The 23849-nt window shown below is 40.0% G+C and overlaps 1 protein-coding gene across 2 annotated transcripts in view; it reads right to left on the bottom strand.

Moving 5' to 3' along the window:
* The window catches only part of TRPC7 (transient receptor potential cation channel subfamily C member 7), a 152934-nt gene extending 129356 nt beyond the window's left edge, over positions 1-23578 (bottom strand). For both annotated transcript variants that reach the window (XM_063604232.1, XM_003829246.4), the window contains exons 1-2: positions 23143-23578; positions 14497-15274 (exon numbers count right to left, since the gene is read on the bottom strand). In XM_063604232.1, the coding sequence (XP_063460302.1) occupies positions 14497-15274; positions 23143-23144 (780 nt within the window). In that variant the 5' untranslated portion in view covers positions 23145-23578. The remainder of the gene's footprint in view (positions 1-14496; positions 15275-23142) is intronic.
* Positions 23579-23849: the final 271 nt, after the last annotated feature.

The following is a 23849-nucleotide window of genomic DNA, read 5'->3' on the forward strand; positions in this document are numbered from 1 at the left end:
GTAATTTTCACAGGCCTTCTAAGTGTTTTTGAAATATAGCCTCAACAAAGAATGGTAAAAATTCCATCAAGGTAACAGGACATGAAACTGCCTGGGTCCTGCATGGTCCCCCCAGGGGCTGGGCTGGTATGTAGATGTGAGCTCACATGCCTCCCTCTGTTCACCAAGCCCATCCTGGAGACCTGGCCAAGAATATCAAGAATCCCAGGGATCTGTATTCAGTTCTGCTGAGGGGTGCAGACTGCTGGGTGTGTAAGAGAAAGATCCTCTTGAAAAACGAGGAGTGTTCTTCTTCCTTCTAAATGGATCATCACTGACCCCTGAGAGTAGGGGTTGTGTTTTGGAAAGAATGGCTGAAGCTGACCTATGGAAGCCAAGTCTGGGCCCAGCCATCATCTGTCTCTCCCTAGTCAGGGATCAGAACACCTTATCCCATCTCCTGCAGACTTGACCCTGCCTCAGTCCCTGGGGCCTACCCTCACCTTATATTAGGCTGCAGAAGTTGCTCTATGGTGGAAACACACTGGATTGTGAGATTTGGTTTTATTGATGGTGGCACTATATTTTCTAGGAATTGATGTTTATAAAGTGTTGACAAAACATGGGAGGAATGCCAAAATTAACAATATTCAGTGAGAAAAGCAGGATTCCAAATTACTATACAGCCTTGTAACAATTGTTTGAGACAAACAAATCTATGCACAGAAAATATAACTGGATCTCCCCACTTCGTAATAGGTCACAAAACAAAGTCCTATGATGAAACTGTGGAAGAAAGAATGGAGAAATAGTCAGATAGAACACTGGAATGGAATAGAAAACAAAGAAACAGAAACATGTATTTGGGAATTGGTATGTGATAGAGGTGGATAGAGATTAGTGGGGAAAAGTTAGATTATTTAATGGATGAAACTGGGAAACTAAACATACAGAGAAAAGCAAAAACTGAAACAAACTCACTCTACATACAAAAGCAAACTCCAGCTGTACTAAGGACTTAAAAGTGAATGGTAAAGCTAATGAAAGTAATAGAAGAAAAAAAAGATGTAATATAGAATAATTCTTCATAACCTTAAGTGGAAAATAATTTCTTAACAAGACTAAATGCATAAACCATTTCAAAAGCAAGGTTTTCTGTTCAACAAAGAATGATAGACAAATATAACTGATGTTGGGGCCCAAAAATGCTACCCCAAGGCACTTTGAACTGAAGGAGATTGGTAGGGCCTTAGTAGTAAGAAGGTCACTCTGACCTTCCCCAGCCTTTGTGAGAGATGTCCTTGAAATTCTCTGACCTACTTTGCTAGAAAATAGGAAATAAGATCCTTATTCCAAAAGGGTCCTTCCCTATTCCTTGGGGGAAGGAATACTACACAGAGAAGCCGAGAAGAATCTGAACAGACAGGCCTTGGTCTATTACAATTAGATCATACCCTTTTATCCAATCACATTTTTACATGGCTGTCTGTTCTTCATCTAAACTAAGCCTAAAAATAGACATTTCCTCCTGGGTCTTAAGGTCTTCACTTCTGAAAGCATCCATGTCATGTAAAACTTTGTTAAATAAATTTATGTTTTTCTCTTGTTAATCTGTCATTTGTTACAGGGGTGAACATTGTGACAGGTGATGGAAAAGGCATTACTCCCTTTTTGCCCCTACACAGATGAGTGACACACTGGGAAAAGATATTTGCAATGTCTGAAATAGAGAAGGAACTAGTATTTAGAATACATAAAGAACACTTGCAAAAAAGGTATTTTTAATACCTCAAGACAGAAATCCTGTTAAAAAGTGGGTAAAGCATTATTGTGTATATACACAAAGGAATATAAATCGTTCTACCGTAAAGACATACACATGTGTATGTTAATCACAGCACTGTTTACAATAGCAAAGACAGAGAATCAACCTCAATGCTCATCAATGCTAGACTGGATAAAGAAAATGTACATAAATACCATGGAATACTACGCAGCCATAAAAAATGAGATCATGTCCTTTGCGGCAACATGATGGAGCTGGAAGCCATTATCCTAAGCAAACTAACACAGGAACAGTAAACCAAATACTGCATGTTTTCACTTACAAGTGGGAACTAAACACTAAGCACAAATGGACACAAAGAAGGGAACAACAGATGCTAGGGCCTACTCAAGGATGAAGGCTGGAAGGAGGGTGAAGAACAAAAAACTACCTATCGGGTAGTTTTTACCGCAGTACTTATTGCCTGTATGATGAAATAAACTGTAAACCAAACCCCTGTGACATGCAATATACCTACATAATAAATATGCACATGTATCCCTGAACCTAAAATAAAAGTTAAAATTTTTTAAAATGTGGGTGAAGAAAAGATCAAAGTAGGCAATTCATAGAAAGGAGAAACCTACATGTCTAGACAGTATAGGAAGTGGTCAGCCTCACTAGCAATTAGAGAAACACAAATTAAAATGACTTTACGTTTCTCATACTGGCAAACATTAGACAGCAGCATGTGGCACATCAAATCTCCTGAGAGAGTGTAGACTAGGGTGGGTCTTCTGGGGATTAGTCTGCTGTGTTCACTGAACCTAGCCATGGGTATTCCTTCCTGAGTCTAAAACACAAGAATGCTTGAATAGGATTGTAAGGGGGTATAGAGATGTTCTTTGCAGCCTCCTTTGTGGTAACAACAAGTGAGAGGCAGCCTGGATGTCTACCACTAAGAGAATGAGCCAGTCAAAGACTGTAGGTGCAGGAAATAGAGTAGTAGGCAGCAGACAGAAGCAATAAACTAAACACATGTGCAAGCACACACTCAAAACAACCACCATATTTTTTCATAATTTCCATTAGAATGTAAGCTCCATGAGGGCAGAGACTACAGGATTTTGATGGTCTTTAAGAAGTCCCACCCTCTAGAATCTTGAGAACATAGTGGATGCAAAAGTCATATTTCTTGAATTTTTGATAGATACATACTTATATATCTAAATACATTAAATATATCAAAAAGGTTGCTTTTTGGAGGGGAAGGATAATGGAAGTAGGGATAAAGTATGAAGGGAAATAAAAATATGTTGATAATGTTCCATCAACTGAGTTATAGTATTAATTCAAATTTTTGTACCTAGAGGTTGGGGAGGATTAGGAGGAAACACCAAAATATGAACTATTCTGGCCAGGCATGGTGGCTCACGCCTGTAATCCTAGCACTTTGGGAGGCCGAGGCGGGCAGGTCACCTGAGGTCAGGAGTTTGAGACCAGCCTGGTCAACATGGCGAAACCCCATCTCTACTAAAAATACAAAAATACAAAAATATGGGTGTGGTGGCAGGCACCTGTAATCCCAGCTACTTGGGAGGTTGAGGCGGGAGAACCACTTGAACCTGGAAGGCGGTGGTTGCAGTGAGCTGAGATCAAGCCACTGCACTCCAGGCTGGGTGACAGAGCGAGACTCCGCCTCAAAAAAAAAAAAAAAAAAAAAAAATGAGTCCTTTGTAGATTCTGGATATTAGCCCTTTGTCAGATGAGTAGATTGCAAAAATTTTCTCCCATTCTGTAGGCTGCCTGTTCACTCTGATGGTAGTTTCTTTTGCCATGCAGAAGCTCTTTAGTTTAATTAGATCCCATTTGTCAATTTTGGCTTTTGTTGCCTTTGCTTTTGGTGTTTTAGACATGAAGTCCTTGCCCATGCCTATGTCCTGAATGGTATTGCCTAGGTTTTCTTCTAGGGTTTTATGGTTTTAGGTCTAACATTTAAGTCTTTAATCCATCTTGAATTAATTTTTGTATAAGGTGTAAGGAAGGGATCCAGTTTCAGCTTTCTACATATGGCTAGCCAGTTTTCCCAGCACCATTTGTTAAATAGGGAATCCTTTCCCCATTTCTTGTTTTTGTCAGGTTTGTCAAAGATCAGATAGTTGTAGATGTGTGGTATTATTTCTGAGGGCTCTGTTCTGTTCCATTGGTCTATATCTCACACACCGAGGCCTGTTGTGGGGTGGAGGGAGGGACAGCATTAGGAGATATACCTAAAGTAAATGATGAGTTAATGGGTGCAGCACACCAACATGGCACATGTATACATATGTAACAAACCTGCACGTTGTGCACATGTACCCTAGAACTTAAAGTGTAATAAAATATATATATATAAATAAAAAATTAAATTAAAAAAATGAACTATTCTTAGATGGTGGAATTAATGCTAATATTTTTGTTCTTGTGCTCTTCTATATTTTTAAAAATTCTATAATCAGCAGTGTTTTACTTTTATTATCCCCAAACCCAACACTTTAAAAGGTTTTTGTCATACTTGAGAGGGCACTGTCCCCAATACCAAGTTTCCTCTCTCAGCTGCCCTCCATCCTTTTATCTGTTCTGCTTTTCCCAACACCATGAGTGCGCACACACACATATGTACACATACACGGAACACACACACCATGTACACATATGACACACACATGTACACATACACACAACATACACATGGACACACACATTTATGAAGTTCCCATATCACTGGCTTGGTTTGTGCTTGGTGAATAACCAAGAAATTAATAACCTCCAGTTTTCTCCAGACTGACCTCTTAGTTAGGATTATCTTTGGCTTCCTAGAATATATGACCCATGGTATGACTCACTGACCTCTGCCCTAGTTTGCCCTACTGGAGGTCTTCCTGGATTCCTGGTCTCAGCCTTCACCAGTTTATCTCAACCTGGTGTTTACCCTAATGAACTGAGTTGAATAGCACCCTGCAGCCCAATGCATGTCCTTTCTGGTACCTCAGAATGTGACCTTATTTGGAAATAGGATATTTGCTGGTGTAACTAGTTAAGATGAAGTCCTATTGAAATAGGGTGGATCCTCAATCCCAAATGACTGGTGTCCTTATCAGAAGAGAATTAACATAGAAACACACAGCGAGAACCCTATTGCATTATAACAGAGGCAGAGACTGGAGTGGTGCGTTGACAAGTCAAGGTTTGGCAGAAACCACCAGAAACTAGGAAGAGGCAAGGACAGATCCTCTCCTAGAGCCTCCAAGGAGGGCGTGACCCTGCTAATACCTTGATTTTGGACCTCTAGCCCTCAGTACTGTGAGAGAATAAGGTTCTGTGGTTTTAAGTCACCACGTTTGTGCTACTTTGTTATTGCAGCACTCAGAAACTCCAACAACCACCCATACTCAATTGAGTATTTGCCAAAGGAGATTTTGGGTGGCCAGAAAAGCCTTGATTGCACCCAGTCTCTTCTTGGCATGGCATTTTGAATGTCCAAAGTCCCACGAAGGAAAGGAGAAGGAAGGAGAAGGGGAGGTCTACTCCATATCTTTATTTATGCTAAAATGAGCTTTAGTTTAACATAAATCAGATAGAAGATTCAGTCATTTTCCTGTACTTTAATGAAAAATTTACTTAGTTCATGCAGCCAACAGAGAGAGAAAGATGTTTTTAGAATCTTGGAAATGCAATGGGAAGATTCAAGTCCACTGGAATCCTTTCCATTCTGGGGTTATCACTTCTGAACCCACTTTCCAATACCTCCGCTTTGCAAAGAACAATTTGGCTGAGCCTGGGACACACTCTCTTCTAAGGTCAAGGTCAATTTTCCATCAAAGGTCAAGGTGAAAAATTGGAATTGACATCACTCTCCTGTTCTCCTTCTATTTTACTGGGCTCCTGTCTTACAGGAGAAGTTAAAGAGCTGTCTCTGTTCTGCTTCCTGTCCCTATTCCTCTCCACTGCCTGGAGCACCACTGTGAAGCACTGAGAGGTCACAGAGATAGGAGAAGCAGGGTCCTGGGGAGCTTAAAGACAAAACGGTGGTCCTGGAAGCAGCCAGGAGCCAGTCACCTGCTCCAACTGCGCTGTGGCTTCATCTGCAATGAAGCACCTGCTGGTGGAGATGCGCTAGTCCTTCTGCATTCGTATGCCACTCACCCCTTCCTGGGAGGGTCTCATCTTCCTACATAGGTCTTCCAACTCTTTCCATTCTTGTGCTTTCCAGTCCATTTTCTATAGCAGGTAGAGTAGATCTTTCCAAACTGCATATATGAGTCACTCACTCACTTGCTGAAAACATCCGATGCCTCACCATTCACCCTACAATGAAGTCCAACTTCTTACACGGCCACTAATGGTAAAGCCGTGGCTAAGGTCTCTTTAGCATCCATGTCACCTGCCACTTCTGTTTACTCCCTCCAGTAGATCCAGACCATGTTACTCACAATTCTCTGAATGGGCTTCTTTTTCTCCTTCCCTTCACTGGGCTATTTCATGTGTCATTTCCACACTCAGAGCCCTCTTTCCTATTCTCTGTTGTTCATTTATCTCTTTTATTCCATTGGGTTTCATTTTAGACATTGCTGTAAGCTGCCCCATTGAGACAACTCTTTTAAAATTGCTTTTTTGTTTTCTAGCACAATTGTAATGCTGTGTTTATTGGTATGATTACATGAAGGACACCTATCTTCTCCCCTTGACAATAAGGTCCTTGAGGGCAGGAACTTTATCTTGTTCATTTTATGTCAGCATCCAACTCAGAGCCTTGTCCAGACTAGAAGATTTATATGTATTCATTGCATGAATAGGGAATTTTCAGATGGCTCTGTTACTAGGGCCTGCCTACCTCTGATATTCTGTGAGTCTATAGATCTTGTCCCCATCCTGATAAATATTTTCTGTATTTAATCTGAGTGTGAATTTACTGCTAATAAAACATGTGCCTCCCTGCAGATGGTGCGTGCAGCATACTTGATTAATGCTACTCTACTATGATTAATGTATATAGCATTGTAATTATTTTTTCAGAGAAAAATCTCTGCATTTCCATTTGATTTAATTTGTACTACTACTCATTGGCTAACATCCTCAAAGAACTGTTTCCATTTTCTCCATATCTCTGATACTTCAGACTGATAGTTGCATTTGTGTAGGAAATGATTTTTCTCAATTTTTTTTATGTGTAGTGATGAATCTTTTCCACGGAGATATTTTTCAAAAAATAATCTCTGTATTTGTCAGGATCTCTGCCTGCCCATTTCCTCCCTCCTCCTCTTTTGCTTCTCTATCTTTCCAGCCCATGTCGCCTCTCTCCACAGTAATATGTTAGCAGCACTCTAAGCTTATTCAGTTTTAGTGTTCTGCATTTTTTTCAATTGGAAAATATTCCCTTGGCCTATTTTTAACCATGGAGCTCACACGTACAGCCTAGTTGTTTTCTTGTGCTGGAAAAATCTGCCATGGGAATGGGAAGCTTAACAGAAATCAGCAAGACCCTCTGAATAGAGGAGGTGCTGAATTTTAAGCCGTGTTACTGGGAGGAAAAGTTGTGGTGCTGAAGATCCAGTGGGTGCTGAGAAACAGAGAGATCTTCATGGAGCTCTCTGGTGAAAAATTAATAGTGCTTATTGTGTATATCAGCTTCTCTGTAAGAAGTTATGTATTTTTTATCCCATTTAATCCTCACCAACACCCTGGGAGGTCATTATTCATTAATTTGATCACTGATTTATTTGTCTATTTACTGAACTAATATTTACTTAATACTATATGTGCCAGGATTTTCTGGAGGTTAAATGAGATGAAGTTTCCTAGCAACTTGATGAATGGCAATGTCACTTACAGAGTTGGACAGATTAGGGTAAGAGCAAATGTTTGGGTGGAGAAAACAAGCATTCCAGTTGTTTGGTCAAGTTACAACTGAAGTACAGTCATGCATGGCATAATAGCATTTCACTCCAGAATGGACTGTATATATGACAGTGGTCCCATGAGATTATAATGGAGCTGCCCTATACAGGTATATCATTAAAAATTTTATACGGTATTTTACTGTGCCTTTCCTATTTAGATATGTTATATACACAAATTCTGACCACTATATTACAGTTGTCTACAGTGTTCAGTATAGTAACATGCTGCACAGGTTTATAGCCTAGGAGCAAGAGGCTATCCCATATAGCCCAGGTGTGTAGTGAGCTGTATCATCTAGGTTTGGGCAGGTACACTCTGTGATGTTCACACAGTGATGAAATTGCTTAAGGATGCATTTCTCAGGACATATCTTCATTAAGTAACACATGACTGTATCCTACCCTCCATTTTTCAAATGAGGAAACTACCTTCCAATAGATGCCCAAGATTACATGGTTGGTAGGAGAGAGAACCAGGTCAGTCTGGTTCCAGGGCCAACCTCCTCGCTGTCCACTTCTCAGCCTCAAGGAGATGAAGCATGGTGCAATGGGTGCCCTCCAGGGCCTGCCCCTCTGTGCTTGTCTCTTTTATCACACTCAAATAACTGTCACCCAGAGCATACAGTCTCCCTGTATCTTGGAGGCAGATACTCATGACACAGACCCCAGAAGAGAAACATCATCTAATTTTAGGCACTATTTGTGACCCAATGAAAAGTTGTTATTAAAGGACACATTAATTGACTCATTTTCCTGTGATGACTCATTAATGAATGGTCTGGGAAAAGCATTCCCCTAGACACTTAGGCAGAAAAATAGAAAAAAACAAAGCTAACATAAGCAGAAGTCACTTTGTCCCTTTTCTGGAGACAAGCCAGTCCCTGGGTCTTGCTCTCAGGTATGGGGTCGTGTGACCAGGCCCTAGTGTGGCCCTGAGGAAAGGCATGCACACTTTGACTACATTTCACCTGTGTATGCTTATTGAGTGGCAGTTCCATCGACTCATCACTGATATCCATCAGCTTTCTTTACTCACATTTCTGCATCATCAGATGCTCAAACACAGGACTAGAGGGACACAGATCCCTGAGGGGATTAGGGATGGTATACAGTCATCCCTCAGTATCTGCAGATGATTGGTTCCATGAACTTCCCCCCTACCAAAATCTGAGGGTGCTCAAGTCCCTGATATAAAATGGCATCATATTTGCATATAACCTATGCATATCCTGTATACTTTAAATCATTTCCAGAGAATTTATAATACCCAATACAATGTAAATGCTATGTGAATAGTTGTTCTACTGTGTTTTATATATTTGTATTATTTTTATTGTATTGTGATTTTTTTGTTCCGAATATTTTCCATCCACAGTTGGCTGAATCCATTGATGTGGAACCGTGGATAGATACAGCCAAATGTATAAGCTCATGCTTTGAGGACTTTTCTTCCAGATTCTGTCTTACACACACAGGCACACATCACGCACATAAAACTTCCTTTTAAGACCTGCAGCCTTCATAGCTTAAAAAATATTTTCCCAATAGAAAAGGAAACAATTTTCAAGTCATTTCCTGCATGTTAAGCAGGCATTTGTTTATACTACCAGCCAAGCTTTCAAACTTCAAGGAAATGTATAATATTTTTCCCAGGGTGTTGGACTATAACGTTTAAAAATTCTAAAATGATTGAAAGTATGTGAGAAACTGGTGCAAACACTGAAAGCTGGGGCAATAGGCTTATTCAGCGGCAGCCCAGGTGGGGGCCTTTCCCCAGCTTCCTGTCTCCCTGGCTGCACACAGCCAGAGGTTAGATGTGCTCTGAGCCCTGGCACAACAAGACAAAGTCACTCCTTCTCCTCACTCTTCCCCTTTCTATTCTGATAAGTTTGCAAGCAGATTACAAATTATCACCTAAACATCTTTACCTTCCACAATGGGATCTCTCTAGATATCATAGCAGGTGGCAAATTGGTCTGATTTATCATTATTTGCATTTTTAATTTGTAGTATTTTAGGCCCAGAGAATTTTCATGAGTCTTAAAATGATAGCACAAACATTAATACATAATTCATCATCTATTTTTCATAATACATGTGGTTAGCAACCCATTGATAAACAGAAAAATCATTACCACTTTAAGTAGGATAAAGTTAGTTCCTGCCCCCTAATCTTCCCCTCTGAAGTCTCAAAGGATAAATTGCCTGTGACTGAAACACCATTGACAGCCTCCGTGCTATTTTGTCAACAGGAAGAGCCTTCTTCGTTGTAGCTTTGTTATTCTTTAGAACCACCAGATGTTAAATAACTGCAATACGGTGTTTGTGGGGCTTCCACAGTCTCTGATTTGGGCACACTAGATGCTTTCAAGTGTAAGCAAAAGATGAGAAAGCAAGAGAGATACCCCTACCCCATACTGCTTTCTCTTTCCTTCCAAAGTCCTAAACCTCACTCTACAATATTCCCTTGTCATCCTTTCTTTCCATGTCCCCGCCCTGCCCCACCAGGCATTGCTGTTTCCATAACTCAGTTGGAAGAAATATTAATTCCTCTAATTGTTTTGAAATAACAGCTCCACAGAAAAATAAAATGCATAGACAAAATGCCCAGGAATTTGACTGGGAAGCAAATAAAGGAGACTAGCAAAATAAAATGGACGCTAACCAATTTTATCAGAAAGATGATCAGTGAAGAAAACCGAGCAGATTAATTCAGGAGAGCTTCAGACATCACATTGTGTTCTTGGTGGCTGTTACCCAACTGAGATAGACAAATTTTTTATTTTTCCTGGCTACTCTAGGTGCCTCTACACAGAGAGCACATATTCCACAAGGATGAAGCACTTCTGAGAAGTCCAGCTCACACCAATCTTCCCTTTCTCTGGCTCCTACTGCATAGATAAACCAATCAACCAAAATGTCATTTGTTGGCAGTGCTCCCAAAACCCATTTTAGGTACTGTGGGGAAGATCAAGAAGACACACTTTGCTCTCCATACACATACAGTGGAGCAAATGATTGGGAACAGCTATTTAATGTGTATGGACTTTGTGCCCCCAACCAGCCTGTAACTTTCTTTAGAGCTTCCTCGTTTCACTATATCCATCAAACGCTGCTATTAAATCCACCCATGTAGGAAGAGTTTAAACCATAAAGAAAAGGAGTCACTTGCTTCATCAGTTGAAATGATTATTGTTTTAGGATTTACTTTATTCCCTTCATCAAGTATTTCCGGAATGCTCACTAGCTTATTGGGTACCACACAAGGCACTGGGGAGGCCCCAGTGACCACATCAAGTTTTAATATCTTTCTAGATCCAAGATTAGAGAGACATAAGAAAATCCTTGAACAGTTACATGATTTCCACACCAAAAATAATGGCTTGCTAGTGGGCATCTAACTCCAGCCACAATTTGCTGAAGACCTTGACATTGGCTGCAACTTTTGTTAATGACTAGTGTCTATTCTGGTGATAAAGTGACTTCAAAAACAATAGCCTGGGAAAACTAAATCCAGGCTTTTCATGGATGATGCTTCCTAGTCAGGAAGAGTTTTTCCCTGAATGAGTATTTTAGGGGATGTGGAGGATGACATATGACATTTCCAATGAGAATCTGATAGTTTTTTACACAACTGATGGCATCAGGTCATCTCCATAATATGTGACTACAAGCAGCAATGTGTGGTCCCTTGAAAGCAGAACAGATTCAGAAAGAGTGCATTTTAGAAGACACTCTCTTGCTCTTTATTTTCTTTTTTATTACAATTTGACTTCTTTCCTGCTAAGCTGCTCTCCTCTGAGAAGATTTATAATGTCAGGAATGCATATATAAGACTAACTGAATAACTAATAAAGTTCTAAAGGAACAGTTATGTTAATTTATACTGTGCCATTTGTCGACAATCCAAAAGACATTACTTGAAATAAAGGTAACTAGGTGGATGTTAATAGCAAGCAAATGTATTGATGCAAACTCTTATTCCAAGTAAGTCACTGAATTGTAGAAAGGATTTTTTCATCACGTTACTGGTGTTCTTAATTGTCCACAATTTTCATATTTACTTTTAAAATCAAAATATCATAGTAGATGCTTTCAAACGAACTTCCAGTTTTAGATATTGCAAATACTGAAATATGCCAGATTTGAGTTTTACTAAAAAAAAATGGCTCAGATGTAATTCCAAATGTTAGTTTAGTATCATTTTATTTAGTAAGGCTGTCATGCTCCCACATATGGTAGAGAATTGTGCAATTTTCCAGATAATCTGATCCAAAAAAATATTTTTTTTGCTTGAATTTTTAAAAAAGTTTTTGGCTTGAAATATCTGAATTAATTGGTTTAGCTGTTCCTTTCACACGGCCAATGCAGAATAGGTCAGAAGACTGAGCAACAAGCAAAGTTCAACCAATTCTCCTCAGCACATCCTTGACCTTAATGTTGGTAGATAAGGTTTACTGTACAGAAAAAAACAAAAAAGAGGCTATATTCCTTAAGACTTTCTTTCAGTAATCTCTACCTCTACATCCACTAAGTTTTTCAGATGAGACCATACAATGTAGGATTTAGAGAAGTGGCTTCAATTTAGTGGTTGGGTCTCAGATGGGGGACAGATGACATAAAGTAAACTTTTTAAATAATTATTATCTAGTCCCAATTTGTGAGCCCCTGCAACCTCCTGTTGGCCTGGCCTTTCTGTCCCTGGCTTATGGCATGAGCATCTTCCTACAGAAGCTTCCATGGCCTCACCTACATACAACAAAATTTTCTCCCTCTTCAGTCCCAGTGCCTCACACTCCAAATTCTCCAATTAATCTTATTTACCAGACAAGTTAATTTCCCAAACTCTAGTTTTCATCACTTTAGTTCCCTAATTACTTTCCATGGCTCTCCCTTTCCTACAAGACAACCTTAAAAGTGCTCAGCCTGACCTGCTGGGTCCTTTGAGATCCTTCCCCAACTGATCTCTTCAGCATTCCTCCTGAATGGCCTACAGAAAGCCTGTATTTGAGTCACATGGAACTACTCATCCTCCCTGCTCTGGCCCATTCTGAGACTCATCTTCACTTACCTCCTCCAAATGCCTACTCTGTCTTCGTAATGACCCAACCACTCCTACTCATTAAGGCCCAACCCAATTACATCTCCTTTGAGCCCTCCCTGAAAAACGTGTCCCAGGAGAGCCTTCCTTGGTATGAGCTGGTACCCATTCTTGGCTGTATAATTGTATGCCATACAGGGGCAGCTCCCCCAATGACATCTAGTTTGGATCATGAAGTTTTCACTTGCGGTAACAGCTCTGTGTGCAATACCTCTTTGTATGTCATGTAGCACATGATAGTCTCTGGTTGAATGGCAGGATGAGAAATAATGAGCCCAGTTGTGGTTCCTACTCTTCCAGCTATACCTTCTGCAGTGGGCAATCCTTTATCATTCAGGTAAAAACAAGTGAAACCTCACAAGCTCAATATACAAGCAAGGCTCTGGCCCTCAGTTTCCTGAAGTGGCTAAGAGTTGACTCTGGGGTCTGAGTGCTTAGATTAGAAAAATGGTTTTGCTATTTACTAGCTATGTGATCCTCTCTCTACTTCTGTGCCATCATATAAAATGAGGCTGATAACAGTACTCATGTCATATGGTTGCTGAGAAGATTAAATAAGATCATATAGATAAGGTGGTTAGTGCTAGGCACACAATAAGTGCCCATTAAATATTTGCTCTTAGCCAGGTGTGGTGGCTCACGCCTATAATCTCAGCACTTTGGGAGGCCGAGGTGGGCAGATCACGAGGTCAGGAGATCAAGACCATCCTGGCTAACATGGTGAAACCCCGTCTCTACTAAAAATACAAAAAATTAGCTGGACATGGTGGTGGGCACCTGTAGTCCCAGCTACTTGGGAGGCTGAGGCAGGAGAATGGCATGAACCCAGGAGGCAGAGCTTGCAGTGAGCCAAGATCGCGCCACTGCACTCTAGCCTGGGTGACAGTGCAAGACTCTGTCTCAAAAAGGAAAAAAAAATTGCTCTTATTATTATTAAACACTGTGTGAAAAGAATTTCATACTTTAGGGCCCAGTTTTCTCTTTCAGGTGGAATGTCAGTTGACAATAAAAGCACAGGCCTGCTATTGAAAAATGCACTTTGGAGATGCATCCTCTAGGCTGACCTGGCAGGTCAAGGTGTTCTCAGAGTGATTGAATTAGAGCTTTCGCCTGAGCTCATCTACTAGGGTGACAAACTCTACAGAGACAGTTTCATTCTTATTTTCTTAAACCTCCTCCTCAGCCCATTGACAAGAAAATGGCAAGAACTTCCCAGGTTTAAGAAAAGCTGCAGCTAGCTCTTCCTATTAGACTGAGACTGATCAAGACATTCCAGGATGAGAGAGATGTGAACAAGACAAATCAAAGCCACATAGGTGAAATAATCAAGAAGTCTAAGCCCTGCACTAGGAAATAACCACAGGTCCTTAGGTGTCCTAGACACTCCTGAGCTCCCTGAGGCAGAGCTAAGGCATTGACATCAGAACCACAACATAATCCTGCCTGCACTCGCCTGTCTTTTACTGCATGCATTTGTACTCAAGTCACTTCTTACCGCATTTATGTAGTTTAAAGCATTTCACCCAGAGGGCTGCTTTTCCTCAGGCCTACCTCTGATAGGTGAGATGTGTTCCCCTCCTCCCCTGGGCCTGCCCAGTAAGATCCCGAAGCTTCCCTCTTTCTTAGATTTGAAGACAACCCATTTCACACTGGACACACGTGGAAGAGCCCCTTGGGCAACCTGCCTGCAGGGTGCTAAGTGGGAGAGTTACCTTAAATTCAGTCTCAATGTTGGCTAGTCTGGCTAACTCGTTGCTGAGCTCCAGGGCGGTGAGGACAGGGTCTTCGCTGGACAGGGACAAGTAGGCAGCACTCGCCAGTCCTTTGTAGGCGTTCATGCGCGAGCGCGAGTGGCTGAAGGAGTCTTTCCGCTGTTTCTCGGTGCACTCATTGCACTTGCAGAAGTAGTCGTGGGGCCGCTCGATGCGGGCGCCCTTGAGCAGCAGGATGTGCACGATCTCATACTCTTGGCAGTGCGCCGCCAGGATGATGGGCGTGATGTCGTGGGAGAAGCGCGTGCCGTCCTCGTCGTAGGCATAGAAGTCGTCGTCGCGCAGCTCCTGTTCCAGCGGGCTGAGCGTCAGGCGCTGGCCCTGCGCGAAGGCCGGGTGGTTGAGGATGGCCTCCACGATGCGCACATAGCCCTTGCTGATGGCCAGCAGCAGCGCGTCCCCCACCCGTGCCAGGTTCTCCTTCTTCAGCAGCAGCTCCGTGACCTCTAGGTGCTCGTTGCCCACGGCCAGCTGCAGAGCGTTCTGCCCCATGTAGTCCACACAGTTGAAGTTAAGGGTCTTGGACTCCTCCAGCATTTTCCGGACCACCGGGATGTTGCCATACTCAGCCGAGTCCAGGAAGCGCTCCTCCTCGGGCGTCAGACTGGTGCCCTTCTCGTTGAACATGTAGGCGGGACCTCGGATGGCCTGGCGACGGCCCTTCTCCCTCAGCGTTGTGTGCCGGCGCTGCATGTTTTTGAAGGTGCTGTTCCTCAACCTATGGGACAAGGCAAAGATGCCCTGTTACTTTCCTGAGGATTCCTTAGCAGTAGAGTACACAAAAATGGTTGAGATACACAAAGAATATCATGCTTGGAATCTTATGAGGAATTGTGCAATCTTACAAATCATTGTCTTAATCATCAATATTCAGACACACTGGGTTACCTGTACTATTTCTTTCAAGTGGTAGAATATGACTCAGTTGTCTGCCTCTATACGCCTTGGGTGGAGACGGGGTGGCAGAGCTGAAAAATGGATTTAGAAGGATCCTAATAAGAGCTGGAGGCTGGGGCGTAGGGTGGTGGTATGCCTGAAGCAGGCAGGAGGCTATTGGTTTTATTTCCGTTTGTATAAAGTCGAGAGAGCCACTAAACCCCTCTGTGCTTTCGTTTTCCCACCTGTACAATGCGGATAACTTACATGTGCTGCAGAGTCTGTAGGAGGATTAAATGAAGTAATTTGTAAGTAGAAAGTATAAGTCAATGTAGGTTTTATTCTGTTCCCTCTTGCCTCTTTTTATGCCCAGCTCTCCAAGGGCTGTGCCATAGAGTTGGCCATCACAAATATGGCTGCCTTCGGTTCAGATGTCTCCCCCTGAATGAGCTCCTGCACCATGGCAAAACTGCAGCAATATGCATGCATGCATATCACACGTGTCTGTTTCTACATTCTGTGCTGTTCTTTATGGGGACAGTGCTTTCTGGTCCACACACAACCTAGGCACCTATTAAAGGACAAGATGTGGCAGGGAGCAGGACTAGAATCCTGCCACTTTCTGATGGCCACTGAAGCAACCCTTCTGAGAGAATTCAGCCTTAGCTTCTTAAGATTGAGCCTGGATTTTTATATGGATGGAAGAAATAGCTCAACTTACATGCTGGGTCCCCTTCTTACTTATTGCTGTTTCCCAGTGTGGCCTAGTGTAGAGCTTAATACTAATGCTACTAATAATAGCAGTTAACATTTATTAAGCACCTAATATATGCCAGGTATTATACTAAGAGCTTCACATATATTAACTTGTGTAATTCTTGCATCAAATCTATGAGGAAGGTGCTATTATTCTCCTCATCCTCAGATGAAGATACTAAGAGTAGGGGGGCTGAAAGACAGACTTTGAAGTTAGAAGGTTTAGAGTAGGAATCCGGGCTCCATCATTTGCCAGTCTTGGACAATGTAAGTTACCCAAACTTACATTGCCAAAGTGTTGAAACAGCAAACTAAAGACAATAACAGCTACTGTGTAATTTGAGCTCAAGTCAGGGATATGCCATCTCCAGCTAGCCTTGAGACCTTGAGCACGTCCCAGCTTCTAGATCTCAGATAACTATGAAATAGAGGGGCTGGACCAGGTGTTTCCTAAGCCTCTACCAACTTGGACATCTTAAAGTTTTTTGATTCTCCAATTGGTTCTACCTGTATTCTCTATTTTTCTTTTCTACTCTACCTCCACTCACATTATTCAGAGAATATTAGAATGGCATAAATTTTAACAAGAGTGTATCTGTTTTAAAGAGTAAGTACTTGGATATTTGTTTTTAACTATTTTCCATGGTCCCAGAGAATTGTCTTTTTTTTATTTGTTATGTCTTCATGCATAAACAATACTCAGTCTTTCACTTTAGCCATTTTTAAAAATAGTCAAACAAAAATGATCACAGAGAAAGGCTTTAAAATTAAATCCAATTTTTTGAGATTTTTTAAAAGTTATGCAATTAGCCTTGTGAATGTTTAAATTGGGGACTCCATTTAGTTTTCTGCTCATTGTACCTTTCGACCTGCTCAAACCTTTTTGGTTTTAGCTCCTTGGGGGCCGTATGTCTGGTATAAAGCAAAGAATGCAGATCAGATCTTGGTACTCTAATCCTGCCTGGAGCTGAGTCACACTTCCCTTGGGAAAAAGCTCCTAAATTATATATGGAGCAACTTCTTTATCTGCACAAAATAAAAAGAATAATTATGGGCAACTCCCTCAAAAGTCAACTGTGGGTGATAAATCCTAATAGAGAGCTCTGTACACCTTTAGGAAGAGGGTCTGAACCACCATCCACTTTTTTAAAGTGCACTTTGATAAAAGATTGCTGGGGAAAAGACTGTCAGAATTCAAATTCATGAGATCCTTCTGAGCCCATTCCTTTCAACAATGCCATCATTCCAGAGACAGTCTGCTCAGTGGTACCAAAGGCAGACTGTGGATTAGGAGTCCCAGAAAAACCTTTAGAGGAGAGAAAGATTCACAAATGGTGTGCAGGCACTTATTATTATAGGGTTTTCAGAAAGAGAAAGTTACTGAGTCAAAAGCTAAGCAGTTACCCTATTTGTATTCCCAAGAGGCTTTGTTTCAGGAGATGTAATGAACTCAGTTTCAAGGCCTGTCATCTGGGCACACACACACACACACACACACACACACACACACATAGAAGATGAGCCCAAAGAAGACTAATAATAATCTTTTTCATGGAAATACTCAGCCTGTCCTACAATAGGCTTCTACTTCTCTCAGAAACACTTTTTTTTTATTCTTAGCCATCACAACTCAACCTGAGACAAAGCAGTTCACACTCAAGAGCATCTGAGCAGTGTGTCAGATATGAAACAGCAGCTGTCCGAGAAGAAGCCAGCAATACAGCTTGATTCCACGGCACTTTTCCATTAGAGGTCTGCTCAAGAGGGAGAATAGGTCAGACTACAAGGTCAAGGGTACCCAACTATTACACAGCAACAAGCCATGGAGAGATTAACTCAAAGGAAATTTAATGACTACTGAACCAAGTCATAGCAGAGAAATATTTCACAAGGAACACGTAAGTATTCAATCTAAATTCAGAGTCCCTGTGAATATCATAGACACTGCAGCCTACAAACTTAAAGGATATTCAAGCATTGTTTGTTAATTCCACGCATTACAAAACAAAACAAAACATAAAAAGCAAAGTATTAGCATTCTCATCTTTTAGGTGAAGAAACTCTGGTAGGTCAAGTGAAAAGACTAAATCTTAGGTCCTAAGACTTTGGACAAATAATTTCTGCACAAGGGTAGGGCATCATATAAATCTTGATGTTTCTACAATAATTATGTTTTATCAAAAAAAATATGTGTATAGCTAGTACTTGGCAGACGTTAAAATGTCCTCACCATTTGACATGCATTTTTCTGAATGACCTTGAAAGCAGACACCCAGATGTAGTAAGAAATAAACAAGACTCTTTCGCAGCCTTTAAAACCTCAGCCTTGAAAAACATTTGGATGCTCACAAAATCATCAATTCTGTTCCTTTCCTAGCAGAATTTAGCATTAAAAATGAAATCTTATGAGCCTTAGAGTCATGTATGCATATAAGCAGATAATGGCATGTGCTACTCAGTGAAATTGCTTCCAATGCGAGGGGCTTCACAATAGACTATGAAGCCATGAGAATTGATGCAGATATTGATGGAGGCCTTTTAACCTCACTGTGGCCTTTTTATTAGCTCTGACTCCCTCTTACCCTAATATCCCTCTAATGATGCTTTTTAGACCTTTATGCACTTGTGAATATATTCAGCCACCATATCCTTGCTATTTAATTTTGATATCACAGATATTCATGTTTTAGCTATACATATCACATGGGTTGGAAAGAATCCACAAAAGATGCTGTGTCAGAAAGATAAAGTCACATGGCTCACAATAGTTGGTGGCCAAAGCTTACACTCATGAATCAGATGTGCTGCCCTGCTGAATTCTGGAGATCTTATCACAGTTTTAGGGCCAATGATAAGCAAAATGAATCTCCCTAAAATGCAATTGGCATTTGATTGCCCCTATTTTAGTATTTTTCTTAAAAATGAACTTTGAATGCAAATACATTTTTATTTGCATATATTATTGAGATAATGTGTGATTAAATACCCCAATTAAGATACTTTGTTTTACATTTTCCAGAAATGCATACAATTAACATTTGATGTCATTTGGAAGAAGGATTCCAGTGGAAACAAAACCATATATGAGAGGAGGACTGATTATTAAACTCCCTCTTGATCCTTCAGTTGTTATTTTTATCAAGCTGCTCTTACAGATGCATCAGCCAGTCTGAAGGAAGCCAGATGTCATTGACACATGAAAAGTATAAATCTTGTGCCCTAAGTCCAGCTGCAGATGAGCATGGCCATAAAGGCTTTTGGAGACAGAAATTGTGGTTAATTACTGAAGAAGAAAAGGCCACTTAATCAAAATTTTTTTTAGAGATATTTGTTGTCTCTTTTCTAAAATGCTACATGCATCAAAATTCTCTATGGAAATTATCCAAGCTTAAAATCAATTCAGCCTGTAATATTCCCCAACTGGATATAGAACCAAACAGAATCTAGGAGTCAGATCAAACACCCAGGAAAACCCAGCTTTGATCTGTGCATCTTCTCCCAAGAGTACATATTCTGAGTATTAGTCTAGAGCAACAGTGATGAAATAGTCATTTGGAGTCTTCTCCTAAACCACAGTTCTCTTGCCAAAATAAAGGGAGTAATAAAGCCCATTCCTCATGTTCCTCAGGAGCACAGTGAAGATTAAATAATGTCTACCAAATGCCCTGGATACCATAACACTTTATACAAATGTTCATGACAATAATGATCAAAATCTTACCTATCAATGCACTTAAGTACACAATTATTAGAATTGTCTCACATTTTACTGTACATTGATATACTCAGCTTAGCATTTTTCTAAATGACTATACAATAGTTATATTTAACATATAATACACATTTACCATGTAGACACTGTCCTAAGTGCTTTACATAAAGTACTGTTTTAAATAAATTATCTTCTGATAAGGTTAGCTATTTTCCTGAATGACTATTTAATCATAGTGATTAACATTTGTTTCACATTAACCGCGTGCCAGCCACCATGCTGAGTAATTTATGTGCATTGTCATTTATATTTATTTATTCATTTATTTTTCAAATAAGATATAAAGAGAAATTTAACATTATAGGTACTCAACACAATAATGCCAGCCTGTAAACACAAATGGCAATGTAATGATGAATGAATTGTAAATATAAACATATAAAAAAGGAGGTAAGTACATAAATCATTAAGCAAAAATGATTAGAAATGTATAGCGAACATGACACATTTGAGAACATGCATTATCATTTTAAGTTCTCACAAACTATTACATGGTTTAGGTGCTATTGTCATTCCCATTTAACAGATGATGAAGTGATGGTCAAATTAATTAACCACTTTTCTGAAGCTACACAATGTGTCAGTGGTGGACTCACTATTAAGGATCTAGTCTGTCTGCTTTGAAAGTTTGTGCTTTTGGCTAGTATGACACTGCCAGCCATCTTCTTTTTGTCTTTCTGGTTTTTTTTGTTTTGTTTTGTTTTTTGTTTTTCTGAGTTTCTTTAGGCTATAACTTTTTCCATTAGAGTTCAAGATCCTTGAGGGTAGGGAATACTCGTGTATATGGCATATGCACCTGGTGCCCTGTACTCCTGATGCCTGGCATATGGTGCTTGGTCAATCAACTTAATTCATTCCTAAATATTTGAATCTGGGTTGGTCATTTAAGAAGATCAGTACATTGAAGCTGTTGGTGTTTACCAGCATCTTCCTTCTCACAAAATGCAGGAGCCATATAATTCTATAACTGTTATTTCCTACTTATGACTGGCAACATTTAAAATAAGGTATGAATTCCTAAGTAAAATCAGTTTCTAATTAGCTCCACTATAAATTATGGCCCATAAGTTGCTAGATGAAGCAGCTAATATCAGAGGGCATATGATGTCCCTTGGTGACTGAGCAGAAAATTGAGACATTCTCACTTCTTCACACTACTCCTGAAAATTTTTACATATTTCCAAAGGCATCCAACTTATTTCTAAGTATCACCTTCCTTTTTCTGTTGAAATTGAGGTGAGATAGTGAACGTAAACTATTTATCATTGCCTTGTAAGTGCTCTAGTGAAATTGGATATTATTAGCTCTATTTAACTTATTACAAATATATTAATTGTGGGTTTAAGGCATTTAAGTTCCCATCTAAGCTACTGATAATAATTTGCTTGTACAACATATATACTTTAAATAAAAGAAAAAAAGATATATACCTAACTACCCCATGGTATACATGAGTTCGTACATTTCGCCAGTTAAATCCTACAGGAAACAAGCAAAGTATCCTTCTTTTACTCATTAAAATGTTTTATATTAAGATATACTTTCCAAATAATTCTACTAATGTGGGATGGTTTTTCCATTGCATCTTGGAATAAAAATATTATCTAGTGTTCCTGAATGTTAATAAGTGTTTCTATTAGTAATTTATTTTCTACCAAGTAACATCATTTAGAGAAGAAGTTATCCTCAGTTTTTTCAAACTGTCCTAGGTACCACCTATCCAAATATAACTAGTGCTTTGTATGTGCTTCTATTTTTCTTTTTACTTTTAAAATCCTTATTTTCCTATTTGGAATTTGGAAGTTATGAAACTGGATGTCTATATCTCATTGTGTACAGCTCCAGGTGGAGCTGAAACAAGTTTTGATAGCTTTATTTTTAAAAAAGATTTTTCTTGAAATAAAATAGATATGTGTAATCTTTGATGATTTCACTGACCTCTATGATAAGAGTCTGAAATAAACATCTACTACCGAGAAAGAAAGAGAGGCCCTTATATTATGAAATGACAATACTGAAAAAAAGTAACATGCTTAATATTTATATGGAGGGAAATGTTGATTGCTTTTACTAAGCAAGAGCTCCTGGTAGCTCTCATCCAAGATACCACATGCATTCTGCAATTAGCCTCAATGAGGCTCCACATAGTTCTGATTTTTTTCTGGATTAATTACTGCCTAAAGGAGTTATCTAGTCTACATGCCCCTAAGTTTAGGAGCAAGTGTTTTTGGAAATAAATATTTATGAAAGGGTAATTGTGACATAGAAGTTTGGTAAGCTTTTAAATAATTGAATCAATGTCATTGTTAAAAAGATCTTGGAGATTGGGTTTGCATCACATCCATAATGAATATTCTGGATTTAATGTGAATTCATTCATAAATTTGATGTGTACTCGGTGCTTCAGAAATAAGACCCACCAGCAGGTGGCATTCTGAGGCAAAAATTCACTGAGTGCCACCAGACAGGGTCAATCATTATTGCCTTTTCTGAGTCTACCCTGAATCCATTACGCCTCTAAATTACAATTAATAGCAATAGCATTTTGGTTGTGTCTACTCAATCATAGGTAAATGAATTTACAACTTCAAACTTAAAGGGGAGATTATGAGAGTTTCAAAGCTCTGCCTAGATTACACCTCTTTCATTAGGAGCATATTTGTTATTTTGAAATGGATGTCTAAAGGAGATATATAGCTCAGACCATATTTTCAACAAGAAGAAAAGAAAAATGACAATCTCTTTCTTGCCACCTGTAGTTCTTTAACAGTGGCTACTTATTAGAATATAACCCTCTCCCTTCTCTCACCCCTATATTTATATTATGATAAATACAACCACATAAATACATTAGAAAGCTGTCAGTAGTGAAGGGAAAGAAGAGACAACACCTATACACTCATCTAGGAATAAAACTATATTACTCTAGCACAAAAGGAATAGGCTACCGACATGAGTTGTCCGTTTCTAAATGGCTTTGAAAACTTAGACATTCAATAAAAGAAAAAAAAATTTCTTCTACCAACTCAACAAATAAGAAAGATCTCAGATCCATCTAAAAATCTAAGCAGTGCACTAGAGGAAGAAGGCTGATAAATGAAAGTTCAATTACATATTTTAGCTAGAACACAACCTCTACTGGAAAAAAAAATCAATATGAAAGAACCATCATAGCTGCTTACATTGAGGGTGTAATACGCAGGCTTGTTCCTCCTCTAGATGACCGGAATCCGGTGCTGAGTCGCCAGAAGCTGGCTCCCCATGGGTGGTAGCCAAGGATGTACCGCTCTCCGTGGTGCTGAAGTATAGAGCTGGTCAAGTGAGTTGAGTTGCAACGATGTGAAAGCGCGCTCCGCTGTTCTTTGTGTTGCAATGGTAAAAACTCGCCTTCCGAGGCAGAACCGTGTTACCGTCCTTTTCCTAATCGGGGGGAAATTTCCCAGAGAACATGACGGAGAAGCATCTGTGTGAGAGTGGCATGCGGCGTGGTGATGGGTTGGTATAGTCCCCACCCCCTCTCCCCGACGTAGCTTGAAAGGGAGGTAGCAACTCTTTCTTCCTACCATAGCTCCTCAGGATTTCTACCTGCCCTTTCCTCTGCCCCAGAATAGCACATCACACACACACACACACACACACACACACACACACACACACACACACACCTCGTTATATAAGGCAGCATGTTCTGACTTCTGAGGCAGAATATTCATTGGTTTAAACAAATGAGGAATGAGGAATGAGCTGGTTTCCTACCTGTTGTGTCTGTGTGTTTACAGAGGGAGGGGGTTAAGAAGAAAACTAAAACCAGAGAAGCCTAAAGAGCGATAGAAGTAGTTTTCTTCCGTAAGTCTCATCACCACACCACACTTTGTCTTCTGTGAGTGAT

This window comes from Pan paniscus, chromosome 4 (genome assembly GCF_029289425.2).
Source record: "Pan paniscus chromosome 4, NHGRI_mPanPan1-v2.0_pri, whole genome shotgun sequence".
NCBI lineage: Eukaryota > Metazoa > Chordata > Mammalia > Primates > Hominidae > Pan > Pan paniscus.